This window comes from Typopeltis vanoorti, chromosome 10, assembly GCF_054136105.1.
Source record: "Typopeltis vanoorti isolate ZY-2024b chromosome 10, IOZ_Tvanoo_1.0, whole genome shotgun sequence".
In the NCBI taxonomy this organism is placed as follows: domain Eukaryota; kingdom Metazoa; phylum Arthropoda; class Arachnida; order Uropygi; family Thelyphonidae; genus Typopeltis; species Typopeltis vanoorti.
In genome coordinates, this window is record NC_143558.1 from 45531489 (window position 1) to 45552325 (window position 20837).

The following is a 20837-nucleotide window of genomic DNA, read 5'->3' on the forward strand; positions in this document are numbered from 1 at the left end:
ATGGGGTGAAGACAGAACGAGAGGCCATCCCTCGAAGCTGTATAAGAAGGGGGTGAGGAGTAGATTTTTGCGTGTAGTTATTTAGACTTGAATAACTTTACTGTGAAAACAGTAAAGTTATTCAAGTCACGGTATGATGAGCTATGTGTGATGGAGGACCTCCTGCGATGAGTCGCTGACTCCATAGATGATGATGATAAATAAATGGGTGACTCCTTTGTATCAACTTTTTATTGTTTTATAGACATTTAATAAACAACTTAACTTTCCAGCTGGTTTTAATTTCTCATAAGTATTAAATTTATGACTATAACCAGAAGTTTCTATAACAGATTTTTTTAAAAAGTTTTCTTGAATGGTTGAAGTTTGTTCCGTTAAGACTAGAACATATATTTTCAAGAGAGACAAAATATTCTTCAAATCTCTTTATACAGGGTGTTCGGGATAAATTTGACATATTTATAATTAATTATATTTTTCCGTAAGTTACATGTATTAACACACACTTCTCTTCATTTAAAAGTTTGGACCCTTCTTCATTCATATACAAGATGTCAGAAAGGATGGATAGCTGGAACCCACCTGAATCATGGAAGAGAATAACTTGTATCATGATGATTCGTGCCCGCCATCAAAATAAGGATATTACGACTGCTGCCCAATGCTCCCTGAATACAGTAAAAACAATCAGGCATGAACTAGAGACTTGCAATGGTGACTACGAGGATGTAGCAAGAAGAAAGATCCCTAGCAGACGATCTGATTGCGTTCGTACAGCAGAATTCCTCGCAAATCTGCAGGAACAGGTGTTGAAGAACCCTGGCATTGGAATTCGGGCTTTGTTCGTGGAGTTGCTAACTGTAGTCAAGCCCTGGATAACAAGGGTAGCCAATGGTAGGCCGTATGTATGGCAGCAGGATTCGGCCCCTTGCCACACCTCTGGGAAAAGTCAAAAATGGTTGTCTGAAAATTTCTACGACTTCACCAGTCCAAATGTTTGGCCTCCAAACTCCCCAGACCTTAACCCCATGGATTATTTTGTATGGGGCGCAGTTGAAAAAGACACCAATCGCACTTCCAGTAATACAAAAGCCCAGTTAATGGATAAAATTAAAACAGTTTTTGCGGCCCTTCCCAGGGAGACTGTAGCATCAGCTTGTTCGAGGTTCCGAAGCAGAATTGAAGCTGTGATCGATGCTAATGGTGGTTATTTTGAGTAAATCTTGTTGATAGTATTGTAATTAACTCTGCCTGTAATGTTTTTTTGTCAATTCATTAAATTTAATAGATACAAAGAAGATTTTCTTTTTCCTTACGAAACTGTCAAATTTATCCCGAACACCCTGTATATACATTATTATAAAAATATTCACTCGTTTATAATTTAAGGATCAATATATCAATAATCATTTGAATAGCGTGTTAAAATTCACCTTTATTATTTTAATTTAATGACGCCACAAAAGATAGTGTAGCACTGAAAAGAAATAATTGCGCATGCTCAGAACAAACAAACAAATAAAAGCGACACTGCGTGACAAGCACATTCCACTATACCTCGTTTAGTGTTATCAGCTCTGATTTTGATGATGTATTCTCGGTTGCAGTATGAGCAATTTCACAGGAGTTCAACACAGAGTTATGTTGTCAAATAGAAGCAACCGTAACTAACCACTCACGACAAGAAATTCATTTCCAAAAGAATGCACAAATCAATTTTCATTCCCAGTAAGTTACGCACATAACAAACGATCGTGTTTCTACACATCAATGATAAATGAATTTTTGACGATATTGTCACGTGGTATTAACAAGCAAATAAGTGGATGGGGTTGCTATTCATTCTTTCTGCATGCGTGTTCTTTCTAATACCACAAATAACTCATTAAAAAAAAAAAACATTTTATAAACAATTTTATGAAATAATAAAGAATGGAAAATTTATAAGAGGAGTTCGTTCAGAGAATTTTTGCCCCATAAATTGGAAAATGTCCAAACAAATCCACGATTAAAAACAACGTAGAGAAGTGAAATTATGGATTTGAGAATACAATTTTATCACTTGCAATTTCGTTTGGATTACTTTGGCATTCTGCTGGTCTGCAATCTATCGAAAATAAAAACTCACTGCATTCCAATATAAAGCTTTTCAAGGTGTCATCGTAAAGCTGAGTCACAATATCACTAGAACTTCGACCACAACATGATCATTAACTGGAAGTTAGAAAATCTTAACTGCAAAACGTTTTTTTCGGTCATGATCCTTAGACATTGTAGCAGTCATTCTCGATGGATATTAACTTTATGTTCAGTATTAACTGCTCCGTCAAAATATAAGAAGTTAATGGCTTTATTAGTACAACAAAATCCTTTCTAGTCTTAAGTCGAGTCAAGCCTAGGATCCGATATTTTAGAATGTTAGTTCAAACTGAGTGTATCTATTGTCCAGAGCAAATTAAATGTCCTTCATCCTTCATTCACTGTATAGAGTTTAATTTTATACAATCTGTAACGATATTAGTAATAATGAATGCAATATTATTGTGTAACTAAGGGATACCATGTTTAATTTCCAGATTCTGGGAGATGCTCGCCTATCTTGCCAATACTGTGATTTTCGTTGTAGTAGGACTAGTGATCACAGAAAGAGCAGCTGTCTACATTGAAAATCAAGATTGGTTCCTCATATGTGCAACCTACATTGCTATCACAGTCTTCAGGTGTAGATATTGTTTAAAGTTCATTTTTGAAACTACTTGCCTATTAAGAATTCGAATTTTAAGTATTTTCACCGAAGCTTCTTTTTTTTTTTTTTTATTTGTTTGTCGTAATTTTTTATTTGTAGAATTTATATTAGTTACATCTACGTACGCAAGAAAGATCCATGGGTTCCACGTATAATACAAAACGTACAAAACAAAAAGAGAATAACATGCTTATAACAATCAACGTAAACTACAGCTGAATATGAAACAAAATAAATTAAGCGCTTTGCGAATTACAGAACTTGCGATGAAAGATGTCAGAACGGAGGAGGTTAAGAACCGGGACAATGTTCGTGACGATCTCTGTAGTTCGGGTAGCTGTTTGTACAATAAAATTCCTCTACCGTAATCACTAAGTAAGCGCAAATTTCGAAACGCAGCGCGTGAACGTGATTTAGAACGATAATTGAACTTGGCCAACAAAAGTCGTATCATAAATCTGTTAAATCTACACTTACGCAGGTACCGTACACCAACATCGATTGTGTCTGAGTTATATACTGCAAATGTTGTGGAAGTAAACGCACGTACGTCAGCAAGGCTACGACTATAATTGCTGGGCTATTGATGTCAAAGGGTTATCACGTACACAACAGCAGAAGCTTTTAAATGAAGGAAGGTTCATATACGATGGCGTATGTAAGAGAGATAACAATAACTACACCTAGTGTGTCACATTACTGCACTTATACTGAAGTCTAAAAGTTCATCTTATTGTAAAGGGAGGGGGAAAGATGGCGTAATCAAAAGAATTCTCTATTCTCAGTTCCTCTCTCCACGGCGGTCAAAATCTACTATATATTAAATGTTTTGATTAAAGCAGTGACCTTGTGGATAATAACAAATACGTGAAGCAGCCAACAAACAAGCAGACAAAAATCAATAATAAACTACAAAATATTCAAATACAGAAACGGATGTTGATTAAGATCTCAACTGTTTCCTGCTCGAGTGAACATCGGTACTTAACAATTTTCCGACTGAAAAGATGAAAATAAACAACTTAACTTTCAGTGTAACTTTAACGTGAGTACCTTTTTAAAAGCAATTCCTGGTTGACCGAGCGATTAGCGTATCCGCTGTCTGGGCTGCAGGTTTGATTCCCCCGTGAGCAATGGATATTCGTGAAGTCTTTAGATGATAGATGAATTTAATCAGCTGGTTTGAGACCAGAAACACTCTGGAGTGGCTTAAAAAAATCTATCTCTGCATTATGTAGTCCTTATAAGTTTACCACCATTCATGGATGGGATTCACATTTAAAAAATGTGTTTTGAATGATTTTTACCGTGTAAAGTGAATCACGAAACTTTTTTCCGCGTAGTTTTTGCAAGATCGCCCGGTATTAGAATTTCCACTTTATATTTTCCATATATGGCCTGTGTCAGTGTAAGCGGCGTTTGAATTCTTTATGCTAATCCGCCCGAAGAAAGACTTAAGTTCAAGTCTAGTCACCAATTAGAGGAATTTTTTTTTTACCAGTTTCCAAGTGAGTCAATCTCCAGCACGGGCAAGTGATTTTTTTTCCCTTCCGGAAACTCTGGTTTTTAATCCTATAAACTGAACAAATTCGACTGTAGAACCCACACCATTTCAGACAACAACATATCCTGTTATGGGTAGGGAACACGAGATGGCAGCACTCGTTTGCTAGTCTCTTCATCGGATGTCGCATACAATATAACTAATTAATAAATAAATAATAATATTGCTCGCTTTCAACTGAATTGATGTTTTCTTTTTTGTGATCGTTTTTCCTATAATTGTATTGAAAATGACTATGAAACATAACTGAAAATTCTACAAATAAAAGGACTGAAATTAACGCGAGCGATATTAATTAGTTATAATGAATTCTTCCCCTTACGTCTCGATTTTTAGATCAAAGGATACACTGCTTATTAATAAAATAGAACAATTTTAGAAAGGTACCATTATATTTAAACTATCGTTACACTTCCTCTCATCTTTCTCTCCTTAGACTACTCATGATCACCATCCTGAGTCCCGTTCTATCTAGAATGGGTTATGGTATGACATGGAGGGATGCCGTAGTGATGACTTGGGGTGGTTTGCGTGGTGCCGTTGGTTTAACTCTAGCGTTACTGGTGGCAGAGCATCCAGGAATCAACAGAGATGTGGTGGGGCATAAGGTAAGTTGCTTGGCTATTTGATCGTTTAGAAAGAAAGGTGTTAGCATCGTATAGGGATGTTTATTGCATTAATCATTGATTACCATGTGGCCAGACGTGCCGATTCTTGCCCGAAACATTTTCTTAGATATTACGAAATCATGGTTGGTCTATCGACATTTCATGATCAGGTTGGAGTTTAGCACTTTTTTTTTTTTTTCGTTCTGAATAAAGAGTGGGTCTGTACTGCAATTGGTTATCATGCTACATGGTAATATAAAAATCTAACGCCAAAGAGGCTACGTCGTCAGAATAAATAACATAATGAATGGCAATATTACCGGCAAATGAATATTAATTAAAAAAAATTGCATTATAAAATATGATGGAGAGTAATGCGATGAAAATCATTTCCATCATGTAGAACAAAGACTCGAAAATACAGACAGGAAAAAAAAATCTCCTGAAAGCAAGATTTACTCAACCGAGATGAAAGATTCAGACGTGTTTAACTTCACATTGTTTAAGGAGATAAAGGATTACCTAAGATCTCAAAGATTCGAGTTCTTACCATCAATATGAAACATTTGACTACGAGGAACACTTCTTTAGCGGAATCCATTACTTGTTACTTGGTTTTGCTTGTAATTATAGCAGAAGCAACTAAGAACGGTTTGTTATGACTGTTAATTCCGTGTGTTCTCTGGTGTTATTGTTCTGCGAGATGAGAAGCAGAGGTTCTGGAAGGGTCGCCTCCTTATGAGACAGGACTTGCCTTAACTTTAAAAACTTATAAATGCTTTATCAGTTCCAGACGGGAGTCGAATCCCTCTCTCTTCTCAGCCAGGCCAAAAGCTTAACACATCTTAACTTAACAAAAACTTAACAAAAGCTTAAGCGTTTAGTATTTATTAAAGGCCACCAGGTTGGAGGTATGATTTGCTCCACATCTCTCTCCTAAAGATTTAAGTGCTTGTTCTGGCGCTCGTAATGCATGACGTCAGATGCATCCAGAGATAATTATCTCTACCGCGAAAATTTCTTTCGACCATACTATTAACATAAAATGAGACGCACTGAATTTAGCAATTCTAATAGCTCATTAAAACATAAGTAAATTCAATGTCTCAAAGTGGTACATGATTAACAGAATATAAATTTGCGGTCTGTTCATTCTGTGAATACATTTTGGTAATGAATCAAATACTCAAAGAATTAATATTGAAATGTTCATTTCACAGATTCTGATCCACGTCGCTGGGATTGTGACGTTAACTTTGCTGTTCAACGCTACTACAATTAAGCCTTTATTGAAAGTGCTAGGTAGGTATTTTCTTTCTTCTTTCTTTCTCTTCTTTTTTAACAGCTGTTTCTTGCTGTCTCCTTTATCCATTTTTTAGGCTTTTCATCTAATACAAACCAACATAATTATAATTCCTGTCATTTTATCACCGATACCGTTTGTTTTTAATAGAATCATAATGTAAAGATTACTTATATATATATATATATATATATATATATACACACATACACACTAAATAAACCCTATTAATTTACATGTTTGCGTACTTTTTTTTCCCGCGATTTTTTTTTTTTTTCTGCCATTTCACATTGCTGTGAATAACGTCGGTGAGGCTTTTTTCCAACGTGGAACCGCAGACAAATACTGTACCCGTTTTCAAGATGCTTTCTTATATGAGAAAACGCTGTAAAATAGCGTTTCCAAGTTTTCCCACATTTCATCAAATCAATTAATATCAAAACTCAGCATGCACTGGTGGAAGAATGGAATGAAAATTAATGAGAACGTCACATACGCATTAACATGATTTCCATTGTTTTGGTTTACGGCCGAAGCAACTAAGGCTATGGAGTTCAGGGCGTTGTGTGTGTAAAGCGTAAGGTTTTCTGACCGGTTTGCCTATTTTACAGGACCGAAAAACTCTGCCACCGCCGTATAAGACCGATAAGAAAGTATTAACAGCTGAATAGCAGTAGTATATGGTTTTTTTTTTGTTTTGTTTTGTCAGAAGAAAGACTGTTATTTGTTCGATCCTAGACATAAGTGTTGGGGTTTAGAACCGCGAGATGGCAGCAGTAGTACACTTGGTCCAGTGTTTCTAAAACCATTGACAGCCATGGGCTTAGCATTCTCTTGTCCTCTTTCCTTTGAAAAAAGTGAGAGAATATGAATAAATACACTTCACTTTAAAACCACACAACTTAGTTTCAAAGTAGACAATACTAGTAACAAAGCAAAACTTTACAATTGCAGGCATGAGTGATGTATCCGTGCACAAGAAGTGCAACATGGGAAATGCCGTCAGGCATCTCAAAGATGTTCAACAGCGAGCCATCGTTGTCCAAAAGAACTCCCAGCTACTTTCCGATTCCGACTGGAAATATGTAGAGATGTCCACTACTATTGAGGACCCTTACTGCCACTGTGATGATCATGATCAGGTGGTTATTTAGGTTTAGTTATTTTAACATATTCATGGATTAGTTATTAATAAATACAATACGATTAAAGGCTAGAATAAGTAATTCTTAATATAATTAGATTGCCTGATTTAGATTTAATCGGATTTATCAAAACCAAATGCGTGTTTCTTTTCCAGGATGATGCTTTACATCAATGTACACCATTAAGATTGAGCACATGTCCCGAGTGTACGATGGCGCATGTCATTCAACCAACCCCGCATGAAATACAGGAAATGATGAACGAAGCACGCTTGAGAATTATTTCAGCACAGAAGGTAAACTGTTTCTAGAATTTAATGCATTTTTATAGTCTGCTTCTTCGAAGTCGCATTCACAATTAAAAGTTAGATGAGGTATGCAATCAAAAATATAATTCTGTATTTTTTGCTTCATTATATCACTCTTTGATGATTCCGATCATTCCAAAAATTATTCCAATGATTCCAAATTGGATTGTTCTATTAATAAAATACATCTCCATTTGTAACTTCACTCCAATCTATCTTTACAGCTCAGTTACTGGAGGCAGTTTGAAAACGGACTCTTAGGAAGAGAAAACGTCCGTGCTTTGGTGAGTGCAGCCGATGCTGCTGGAGACAAAGAAGGAACGTAAGTGGCCTTACTCGATGGCATCAATCCGAGTGGTATTTTTAGCTAAAATTGGATATTTGGGAAAAAATTGAGAAGTCAACATGACGAATTGTTATTTTTTTCCTGTTTTCAGATTCATTACTGTTGAAGAACTCAGGAAACATTGGCAAATTCATCGAGTCTACAAGTGGTTGGTAGGTATCTTCCAATACGAATTCTATGATTATATTAGTTTTTGGAGTGGACAAATAAAAATGGAACTATAAATATATATAATTTTTGTGTCAAAATATACATTCATACCGATTTCTTTTCAGAGTTCATTAACAGAACGCCACAATAGACGTGTGATTAAGAAGAAGAAGGCGAAAAATTCCATTTCTACTTCCGGCTGTCGTGCGGGATTATGGAAACTTGTACACCATCCTGTGTTTTTGTGTACCGTATACGTAGTCATTGGACTCAACTTAATAGCCATTGACCTGGAAATTGTTGTGATAATGGGCAGAAACGAAAATGACGAGTATCATCTTCTTATTCTGCGCTTTCTCAATGTACTCTTTGTGGCCTTCTACTTTTTAGAAATGTTGATGAAGGTAATTATCCCTTCCCTTTTCCAATGCCAGATATTGTACTCATGTTCAAAAGATGCTAGTAATAACTGCTATTTGTTCTTACAGGTGTTAGGACTATCCTGGAAGGGATACTGGCAGAGCCATTGGAATAAGTTGGATCTTTTGATTTTGGCGATTTCTATCATAGATATGATTTTGGACATAGTTCTTTACTTCGCCTTTTGGACTAGTTTGGGTCATCTCCTTCTTTATCTCCGTTGCTCCAGGATGCTTCGTTTGCTTCGTGTTGTTCGTCTTTTTCATTTGGTACAGGTAAGATGTCTTAGTTTCCTGGAAGAATTTTTTCCGTTTTCTGAATAAAATGTTTTCTTTGTTTATAATGAACTATGTGCACATGTGAAATTACAACACTATCGGTATCCAGGTTAAAATCACTCCAAAATATTGTTTTGTATTAAAACTTAATTCAATCACAAGAGCTATTATAAGTTCGATCCTATTGATGTCTTATTCTTTATGATTGGCGAGATGTATATCAGATAGGCAGAAAATCCTAACATATAAACTGATGGCTAACTAATGTACCTTTTTTTTTTTTTTCATATTGTAATTCCAGTTGTAATTTCTGTTAGATGGTGTGCAACAAGATTCTGGGATGGCTAACAAATCGGGTGAATCGTCAATTATATTCTGGTTACGATATTGGTCACGGATTTTTGGTAGCACAGGAAGAAGTTCTGAAGGTGATTGACGACATTGTGGATTATGTTCCAATTGCAGCTCAGCTGAAACAAATATGCGAAGAAAACAGACTCCAGGTAAGATTCTGTTTTTATCTTGATTGCACATTTTCAGATTCTTTTAGTCAAGTAGTGATTGACGATTCACTATAATAGCTTCAAAAATTGAGAAGAGGCCCGAGTCCATTAACAAAAAACAGAGTGCGTGTTTAACCTCTTCCACAGCGCTACCACGCTAAAAGAAAGACTATTATAGTTCGATTCTAGTTACGAACTACAGTAACGTTTTCTCTCTTTTTTTTTTTTTTTTTGCTTTTTATTTTCTTCTTAACCGGGTCTCCAGTTATCTGCAAGTACAGTTTTCCTTCTGAAAAACAAAACAAAATAAAATAAAATAAAAACAATGAGTTAGCAACATGAGATGGGGAAAGCTGTCTACCGTACTCCCTCTCGTCCTCCTCCTCTCCCGATGTCTTGAAATCGTCGGTATTCCTTAAATGAATTACAAGATTGAAGACCGGGTGCCAACTGATTTTCAAAAGGTTTAGGAGTAAAAAGAGTTTTCCGTACTCCTTTTGGGAATAACAGTCGTTAGAGATTTACTTATTTATAATGCAAAATACCGATAGGAATCCGTTAAAACATTTTGGCTTCTTTTTTCCATAAACATTCCGTTTTATTTATTTAAAACTTACAGCTAAACTAATGCCCCTTTTTTTATTCCCTTATAGGGAGCACGCGAAGCCTTTATACCCTATCTAGCTTTTGGAGACAGAGAGGGCAGTTCAATCTCCACCGGTAGCCAATCAGAGATAGCTGGTCGGTGACTATTACTAATTATAAGCCGCCACCGATGAAGAGACCGGCAAGCAAGTGCTGCCATTAGCCCTACAGAATATGTTACTGTCTGAAATAATGTAGGTTCTACGGTCGATTTTCTTGAGTTTACGGGAACATCGAACGTAGAATCCACATTAATTCAGACATTTAAAACTTAAAAAATAAAAATAGAATTTTTGAAAACGGTGTAAAACTGGTGTCTTGAATGCAGGGAATGTCGCTTTATTCGTATACAATAAATTTTAAGCCATACATTTTATTCATCGGCAGTAAAAGTTTTAATTCTCTTCCAAAAGTTAAAATATGATTTCCCTCTTCCCCTTGTTTACAATTGAAATATTTTGCCACTTCCACCTTTCTTCTGTATAATTTAACTTGCTTAACTTAATTGTCAATACCGATATTATTAATATTTATTCTCCTTAAAGATAATACAGAATTTATATCTTACGATGTATTACTTTCATAGATAAAGAAGGAATTAGCATTAATCCAAGAAGAACATCCCGGTGTAGCCGTTGCAATTAAAACAAGACATTCTTCAAGGTTGGTGCTGAACTATGTCCGACATGAACTGGAACATCTTAAAGAGTCTGGTCTGTTAGAAGATAGTGTGTATGAGTTGCTCAGCATAGTAAGTTCTGTGCCTTGTGTTTGGATAGCTGAGTTTATACACAGAATATAAAATTTATTTTATGAAATTGTTAAGAATTCGATGGATATCATTAGGTTGATATCAGCGAAATGTTTTAAGCGTTTTCACATACTTAAAACGTTATTTATATCTATTATAGTATTGTATGTCACGTTTTATATCTGTAGGCCACAGAAAAGAAAATGAAGTTACTTGTGAATGCTCCAACTTTCATGCTGCCTCTGCCAGCTATTGAGATTTTGAAGAACGTGGATTGGATTGCTGGAAACAAAGAATTATTCGATTTCATTAAGGTAAATAATTGAGTATGGAAAATTTTTAATAGGAGGACAATACTGAATTATTTGAGCTAAATCTCGTATGGAGTAGAGTTGAAATGTCTCACTGGCATTCCTTAATCCCACGTCAATAAATATGACTTTCTTTAGAATATGAGAACATCATTATCCTTAGGGTTGTTTGGGAAAATATCATCTTCTCCTCAGAGGCGTTTCATCCAAAGAGCGAACAAGTAGTTTAGTAGTTGAAGTTTTCTCACAGGCTCTGTGTCGTATCAGCTATTCGTTTTAAGCTATAATATCTTTCAATTTAATTTATTTAAGCTTTAAAATGAAACGTTAAAAGCGTAAATAAAACAAACTAAGATCGTTCAGTGACCTCACTATCTTCGATATACATCTAAGTATCGTCGCACTATGTCTCTTCTCCGAAGAGGTCAATATATTCATTTTATTAGCGAGACCTTTAAAAAATGTTTTTAAATTCCCTCTGAAAAAAACTATTTTAAACTTAGTTTTCTGCAGTAGATCTGTTCAGGAATCTGTTAACACTTGCAGCATTATATGCCAAAAGTTATGAACCCTATTTCCTATTTTAAATAATATTGTTTACTTTGCTGGAATTTATTTTTGATATGATAAAAATCTTTAAATAAAAGTAAATGCATGACGAGACTTTAAAATAAATGAAATGGTTCCAAGATTAATTCCGAATCCTCAACACCATCTGAACATCTTTACAAGTATAATACTTTTCTTAGTTTGGACAATGGCGCCATCTAGCGAATATAACAAGAATTCCAAATAATAATTTAGCACCGTCTACTGGGCAAATGTATTTATTTTTTTTTAAATACAAACCCAGAGTTGTATTTAAAGCTATCCTATTCGAACTTAGAGTAGCAACCAAAACTGTAAATCTTAAAGAAAATTTCATAAAAAAAAAAAAAAAAAACGATAGTTTGCTTTTATTTTCTTCCAATCTTAACACAACATAATAATAAATCAGAAGCAATCCCCAGTTTTATTCATGCGATTAAAATTCAAATGACAAAGACGAATTAGCATATTAAATTGTTAGTTTAAGGGATATGGTTGCAACAACTGATTACTTGTTTCATCTTTTTTTATCTTAGTGGATCGCCCCCCCCCCCCCCGGCTTCGCCTCCTCTGGTTCTGTTACTCATTTTGTGACAACCTAAATAAAGAATCTAAACCTTTATTTAATCGTAATGCATTCAATTAATTAATCGAATGCATATAAATTAATAAATTCATTTATTTAATTAATTATTCGATGATACTTTAATGCTCTGAATTGTAAGGCTGGAAAGTAATTTTTGTTCCAATTTTTCTTAAATATTTTTATTAATTAAAATTTACAAAAATGATCTCTCTCTGTCTCTCAGTACTGAATATAAGTAAACCAAAATACCTTTAACGCATTTGGAGATAATCCTATTTTTCGACGTTGAAAAAATGCAATGAGCCCAAGTTCTCAGTTTCCAGTAGCATACTGCTATATTTGCATTTATTTCAAAATAATTTTCACCATCTATTTTCCGCAAATTCTTATAAAGTACTGAAGCTTCCGGTTTCCCCAATGAACCTCTCATCAGTTTACTCTATTTTTTCCCGTTGGCCATTGGTTCAAAAGTTTTGTAAAAGATTTCAACAGATAAGGGTCCTTGTATTCAACGTTGAATTATATTCAACGTAGTCCAGTGAATGTAGCATTCTGCTATAATGCCAGAGAAAAAAATGAAAGCTCTTTTTTAAGTGACTATTTAGACATTTTTCTAAGGATTTTTCAAATGATGGTGAGTTTTTTATAATATACTGGCTTCGGTTTCCTGTGCTGTTATCTCAAATAATTCTGATTTCGGACTATAGCTGCGAAAAGAAGACAAAGAAATGCTAAAAATTAATTACTTATTTAAGCGATTGTTTTACTGATATTTTTCTTCGTATTTATGCTAATAACATTTATTTAGAATTCTTCGCTTTTATTACAATTTAATATTTACATAAATAGGTTTCTATTTCATTTAAACAAAAATCCATAAACTATTTTATCTTAGAGGATCGCACCCCTCCCCGCTTCGCCACCTCTGGATCTGTTACTCATTTTTGACAACCTAAATAAAGAATCTAAACCTTTACTTAACCGTAATGCATTCAATGATCATGAAAACCATATTTTTATATACAGTACTCGTTATATCAAAGTTTTATGTGGATATTGCATTGTATATGAACGAACGAACGAACGAACGCGCGCGCGCACACACACACACACACACACACACACACACACACACACACACACACACACACACACACACACACACACACACACACACACACACACACACACCAGGGCCGTTTCTACATTTTGCGGGGCCGGGCCCTGTGCAAAATGGAAAAGCAGGGCCCCTAAAAGTTAGTAACTTTTATGGAAATTTTAAATGGATATTTTGTTAATTAATTAATTAAATCAAATATGAAAAATATTTATGCACATAAATAAACAAGTATGCTCTTTAGCATCAATTTAAGTAAAGGGGAAAAAATTAGTTAAAAAATAAATGTGTTTGTATGTACATGATATATTATTTTATTATGTAAGTACACATTATCATATAAATACAAATATCATATAAATATGATTTATTTCATAATATAAATAATAATATAAAATATGAAAAAAAAATATCCATTTTTACTATAAAGAATGAAATATATGTATAACAACTTATAATTTAAAATTATAAGTTGTTATAATTATAAATTATAAATTATTTTAAATCTTACAACTTAATATTTAAAAGGAATCTTAATATATGAAATTTTATTTAACCTAATACGCTTATCAATAAAATCATTTATAACGCTATCAAAATTCAATTTTTTTGCAATTTCATGCTCTATAGATATTATTGCCAGGGACGACAAACGTTCTTGAGACATAGAAGATCGCAAATAGGTTTTTATTAATTTTAATTTGGAAAATGACCTTTCTGCTGATGCGACCGTAACTGGACTGGTCAATAATATTTTAAATGTTATATAGTTCTGATCAGTATTATCAGAACTTTACTCTCCTCTGCTACGAGTTGCCCTAGTGTTGAACTAAGTGCTTTAGCGTACGCTACAATCCGCCGAAACTTTGATAGTTCGCTATATTCGGAGTGAAACTCTGATTTCTATCTTTGAGTTTCTTATTCGGTTTTGAAACAATGTGGGATTCAATATCCCCTTAATTTAAATAATGTTTGCGGCGCCGAATTGAAGCCTATTAGCTCTTTATATTTATGTAGAAAACTCTTTTGTGAATTTAACTTGATCTGTTTTTTCATGGGATTCTAGATCTGCAAAGAATTGTTTTGTATTTGGAAAATATCGGGAGGTATTGGAAATAACTTCACGATTAAAAATTGGTAATTTAGCTTCGAATGCTTTGATTAAATCAAACATGACAATAATTGTCTTATTAACATCTTACAGTTTAACATTTAATTCATTTAAATGTAAACACAAATCAGTAAAAAACATTAATTTCGAAAGCCATTCGACGTTCATTAACTGATTGTATTTTTCAACGATTTTCTCATTATGTAAAAAAAGTCTGACTTCATCTAAACACTCAACAAATCTTTGAAGAACTTTCCCCCGACTTAACCATCGGACGTTGTTGTACATAAGTAAACCATTGTACACCGAGTTTACCTCACTTAATAATTCAATAAATTTTCGTTTATTTAAAAAAGTGTGCAGATATACAATTGACCAATTTTGTTCCAATGCTCATAATATCTTCCAGTGGCTTGAAACTAGCCTTTGCGCATAAAACCTGCCAATGTATAATACAATGAAAACCCAGAACTGAATGTCCAATATATTTGGTAAATAAATTGACGAACCCATTTTCCTCTCCAGTCATAGTGCGAGCACCACCAGTAGTTACTGATACAATTTTGGAAGGATCTATATCTCTTTCAGCAAGTGCATTTACAACTGCGTTGCAAATATCTATTCCTTTTGTTGTTGTTGCTAATGATGTTAAACTCATCGATTCTTCTTCGATATTATTCCCAACAGAATAACGAATAAAAATTGCTAAACGAGCTGATCACGTTATGTCAGTACTCTCATCAAAACAAAGAGAAATTAAACCAGAAGATTTTATATCTATTTTTTTGCTGATGAGTTATATTTTTAGCAATTTCTATGATTCTATCTTTCACTGTGTTTCTAGCCAAAGGCATATCTTTTATTCTTTGAATAATTTTTTGGTTTTCAATATCTTCAAAGAGAACTGGTGCGCATTTTAACCGTACTTCTTTTATATATTCCCCATCACTAAAAGGTTTTCCTGTGTTTGGCAATTACATTTGAGGCAAAAAAACTAGCAGCAGTTATATTTGAACGACTGCCGATAAATTTCATTAGGGTTGTTGACTGGATATTCCTATTTTTAATTGCCCGAGCAATAAATTCTTTCTGTTCGTCCTTGCTTTTCTCAAGGAGCGATTTATGGTTGGTCTCATAATGCCGTTTTACTGACGACGTTCTGCACACAAATGTCCCGGAACATAAACCACCATATTGCTTTATTGTCTTTGTTAATCATGTCATACTCTTCAGTCCACCAACTTTGGAACTCTCTGCTGCTTGACGGTGATAATTTTCGTTTTCTATTTTCGCCAGCCATGTTTCACTAGAACTGTAACAAATAACTCAAAACTTAAATCAAATGCATTTTTTATAGTTTCAAAAAAAATCAACATTTTATTATATGCCAAAATTAAATTAGCTTTATAATTCCCATTTACAGTAGCAAAAACAAAACAGTGCACATACGCAACAATAATGCACTTGCCGCTGCTTATTTCTGCCTACTGGCGGATGCTCGGTGCGAAATGCATAATGAACGCACGTGCGATTAGAAAAGGGAAAAGTCAGGGAATCCTAAGGACCAGTCGTTCTCAATTCTTTTTCTATAAGACTGTATTTATATTTATTCTTGCTGTATTAGAAAGCCCAGTCCCAACAAACTTACTCGTAAATACCGTTCCCATTTTTTTAAAGTTCATACATTAAACTAACGTTTAATGTCGGATTTAATATCCACTTAATTTATATAATTTTGTATCGCCGATGTGAAGCCTTTTGACAATTTATTTTAGTGAATAAGTATTAATAATTAATTATGGAATAATCATAAAGAGTATTAGTACACTTATATATACGGTGTAGCATGTTGAAAAATATAAAAGTACGCATTAAATTAGTTATCAATCACAGGACTAATGCTACAATATTGTAGTTTCCTCAAGCCAACATCATTAAATTAACTTGTGGTAAGTTTCATTGACATATCCCATTCTGATCACCAAAAATTTACAATATTATTCAGTATAAAATTTATTATTGTATTATTAAATTGATTTTAATGATGTTGGTTTGAAAAAAAAAAAAAACGGTAGTGAGAAAAATATTTATGCATTGTAACTCACCATAGAAGTCAGCGGAGCAGGGGAAGCAACAGAAGGATGTCGACTTGTCGGCAAACGCTTACCGTCGAATATAACTTGCCCTCGTGTATAACTGGCACCCCTGATTTCACTTTACGTAAAAAGACATTAAAACGTTTTGCATATATACCTCCCACACAAAAACAACACGCCTTCCCCAACAGCCATTATATACTGCAGATGCAAGAAAAAAAAAATTAGTTTTATTGTATCCCTGAATAAGATATAGAGGCTTTTGCAGTCTGTAATATATTTCTGAACAAATAGTGCAATTAGAGACAGCTGGAATAAAAAGGTGCTAACTAATGAATCACATGTACCCCTCTCACAGAAACTAGGCTGTATAGATGCAAGCAAAACCATATATTGCACGAAACACAGTATCTACCTAAAACTCTTGTTCTAATTTTTCAATTAAATGAAATAAGTGTTTGTTTGCATTTGAAATTCTCGATGTCATTATGACAGATCACAAAGGCTTACTTCAAATAAAATTCTAGCACGAATTGAAACATGCCATATAATGCTTGTGTGAGTTCCCCTTCCAGCTCAAACGCAAACAAGGCAATAAAAATCAACCAAGGGTTGAAACTTTGTGTGAGTAGAGCCCGCCGGTAATGAGAAGTTCTGTCCGAACGATAAACGACACCCCATCGTGAATGTGTTAAAACTAAGAAATATATAGTGAATGTTGTTATGACAGATGCTATGGTATTCGGTTGAAAAGAATTAGCATTTCAACTCAAAAATTGTCGGTTCCATTTGTCTTTAAAGGGTCGCGTGATCTTTTGTTAATACCACACCAATAGAATTCATGTCTTCATAGCTGCTCTGTCCTGTAAAACAAGATTTAACTTGAACGTATTGTAACAATTAAAAAAAAAAAGGTTGAATAATTTATAGGCGTATAAAAGGATACCATATGTAAATCGTTGACGTGCCAGCAAAATTCTCGGGCGTGCCATAGGTTCGCCACCAGTGTTGTACGATATTGTTATATATCTTAGAGTAGTTTCAAATACTACCGATCTAGCTACGTTCTTATTTCGCTTACTATAACAACAATAGTTGGTTGTAAAATTATATACATATATTTTTCTATATAATAATATTGTTATATAATAATTATAATATTAATTTATATAATAATTTAAAAATTTAATTTTCTTTTTACAATATTTTGCGCTTTGAGGGGGCCCTGTGCCACCGCACAGTTCGCACACCCATGAATACGGCCCTGTGACACACACACACACACACACACACACACACACACACACACACACACACACACACACACACACACACACACACACCATCTGATATCATGGTTGGCTGATTTTGAGAGTGAATGCTCTATGGAAGTTCATAATCCTTAACGCTGTGGATTTGTAGATTTTTATCTCAACGTACTCAAGTCAAATAAGGAAATTGCCTGTTTTGAATGAATATCTTCATTATAACATGAAAACTAGCCGATAACGTTAATTCAATCGTTTACCCATGCGCGTGAGCGTGTGTTTAGCAAACTAACTTCAACTGAAACAAGTTATGGCGAGATTGCAGATTAGTAGTGTGGTAAATGATTGAATTTTTTTCCTCTTTCAGGAAAGATCGACAGTTGTGCGCTTTAAAAAGGGTGAAACTATTGCGAGCAAAGGGAGTCCACCATCAGGAATTCATGTGATCACCGTGGGACTTGTAAAGGTAGGCACTTAAAATGCTACATTTATATATTGATCAGAACACGAAGTTTTCCTTATATTACAACGATAATATAAAAAAAAAATTAAAAAAACAGAGAGGAGGAAAGGGTTATGTATAGGAAAAGGACTGGCGTGAAAGAGATAGAATGAACGAGTGAAAAAAATCAACAAAATAAATCGGAGTTTATTACCAGTCATTTTTGCTAAATTTATGTTGCTTTGTCTTTCTCATTACCTCATTTGAAGACTCAAAGCTATAGAGCTGGAAAAAAATCGGAAATATATTTGAGAAAATTAAACTATATCCATAACAATGATCCAGCTCATTGTAATATACCTAGAATTTTAGTACATCATGTGATATTGGTATACAGTATAGTTTTAGCCAATGCAGAATACAGTCTAAGTTCCAAATTGTCATTATTGGATCTTACTAAAGGTCTTTTTTATAGTGTGCCATTTTAGTAAGATCTATTGACTGGGAACGTGCTAATGGGGGTACATATTAGCTTGAACAAACAAGAAAGGTTAAGATTGCACATTGAGTCAGAAGCCCAATCTTGCTATTCTTCACAAGGAAGGACTGCCTCTTACTTTATAATACACGCATCCAGTTGATAGGAAAGCACGCCAATGGTGAAGGAAAACGATGTTCAGTATTGCGATATTCTCCAGACTAAGTCTAACCAAAGGAAATTGATATGAATTCTTCAGTTAACAGTATTTCTTTCTTTCTTAGGTGGAAGGAAGGGTAACCTTCAGTGAGGATGGAACTCTTCCTAACACAGACTCTTTTCACTGGTTCTCCTTCCCTGATCGCCTCGAGGATTGGTTAACTGCTGGAAACATACTAGGAGAACTGGGAGTGTTGACAGGAAAACTTAGAGCTACCAGCGCCGTCTGTGAAACAGAAGTTCAGGTAAGATGTAAACACTAACAAACATGGTCAACAGTAAGGAAAGTTAAACATACATATAGTTCTAAGTTTCCTTTTTCTTTAACTTTCATTTCCTCCTTTCTTTAGGCATTTCACATTCCTCAACGGGGTATTGAAGATGCCCTGAAGACGTTTCAAGAATCTCCATCACTGGAATACAAGTTGGCCAGATCATGTGCCTTGAGGATAGCTGAATTCGTGCTGATGAATCATCCAAGTTATATGGTAGGTAATTGATCTTGAGCAGCTGGGAAATTAGGACTAACATTTCAAAGTTAATCTATTTATTTTCTTCTATATTTTAAAGGAAAGAATTAGAAATACTAATTACGATGATTAAAACTTAATTAGCATCACGTAGTTTTCCAATATCTTACTTAATTCTCAGAACAACAATACTTAAGGGGTTAATTTTTGATTGTTACATCAAGTATCTTGAATCTATTTAAACTTACCTTTCAGAGTAAATGGAAAGAAGACGCATATTCTGGGCTTTCTTACAATACGATTAAGACTTTTTTTTCCCTTCGGAAACTATTCTTCAGATGCCCAATAATTTTCGCTTTTCCAAGTCGATCAATGATTTCATGTTTTAGTTCCATTAGGTTATCTTTATAATCACTTCTACTTTATTAATTCTTCTGCTTCTTCTTTCCAGAATTGTTTATCTTTCTTTCGACTTGAAAACAGTGTTTATTTGTTAGCCACCATTTTTTTCCCTACAAATATATCTCTGTATTAGTAACATTGTAAATATGTACTTTAATTCTAATGAAACATTAAATAAAATTAAAATTCCAGTACTGGTTTATATTAAAATAAATCCTATGTTAAACATCCTGAATGCCAATGAGCAATATGACGAGGTTATCATCAAGTTCAATACTAACTCAGCAAATTTTTTTGTGTTTCAGGACTGGCCGCAGAATAGGGTAATGATGTACATGGAGAAGGCCTTTGTGCCAAATTTAGAACCTGCTGCTATTTTCAACGTGGACGCGGGTATTGATGATGTCATCCTCGTTCAAGGTGTGGCTTTTGACAATCATACGAACGATGTATATAAAGGGGTCACTTACGTTCCGCGGGTGGTGCGTTCTCTTACCTTCCAGGTAGTCGTTAATTTTTATTTGTGTAATATTAGAAAATACCGCCACTCACATCTAGTGCGATGTAATTATAAATATTGTCACAAAATTTTTGATATTGGTTAGACTTGAGCCTAATACAGTTACAAATCACTGAAGTCCATGTAGGCCATAAGTTTCTGTAATCGTGAAAATATCACAAAAAGTAACAAAACTCATACGATTAAGTGAATTTCTGTACAGTACTATTTTCTTTTAGGATGGAGACACAACCACGCGTCCTCTATTGGTGGTTATTGGCTATCCTGAATATGCAGCTCCTAGCGAAATGGAATGGAGTCAGTATGATGGTCGAGATACGCTGCGAGCCAGTTTTTCGCAATGTCTACTCCACCAAGTCCGTCGTGTGAGTACTCAAAGATCTACAGAAGGAACAACGCCAAGAGGGGTAGGTAGCTGGTGTTCGCCATAGTTAGCAATTACAGTTTCAGAATATTTGGTGA

At 34.4% G+C, this 20837-nt stretch overlaps 1 protein-coding gene across 1 annotated transcript in view; it reads left to right on the forward strand.

The window, feature by feature from the left end:
* LOC150102384 (sperm-specific sodium:proton exchanger-like) overlaps positions 1-20837 on the forward strand; it is a 44824-nt gene that overhangs the window by 20993 nt on the left and 2994 nt on the right. Inside the window, exons 6-22 of the mRNA XM_090399688.1 lie at positions 2577-2720; positions 4747-4918; positions 6139-6220; positions 7176-7363; positions 7522-7662; positions 7899-7996; positions 8112-8172; positions 8296-8574; positions 8659-8865; positions 9186-9371; positions 10603-10767; positions 10956-11081; positions 18212-18310; positions 19049-19228; positions 19334-19471; positions 20161-20358; positions 20594-20782. Of these exons, the coding sequence (XP_090255814.1) occupies positions 2577-2720; positions 4747-4918; positions 6139-6220; positions 7176-7363; positions 7522-7662; positions 7899-7996; positions 8112-8172; positions 8296-8574; positions 8659-8865; positions 9186-9371; positions 10603-10767; positions 10956-11081; positions 18212-18310; positions 19049-19228; positions 19334-19471; positions 20161-20358; positions 20594-20782 (2653 nt within the window). The remainder of the gene's footprint in view (positions 1-2576; positions 2721-4746; positions 4919-6138; positions 6221-7175; positions 7364-7521; positions 7663-7898; positions 7997-8111; positions 8173-8295; positions 8575-8658; positions 8866-9185; positions 9372-10602; positions 10768-10955; positions 11082-18211; positions 18311-19048; positions 19229-19333; positions 19472-20160; positions 20359-20593; positions 20783-20837) is intronic.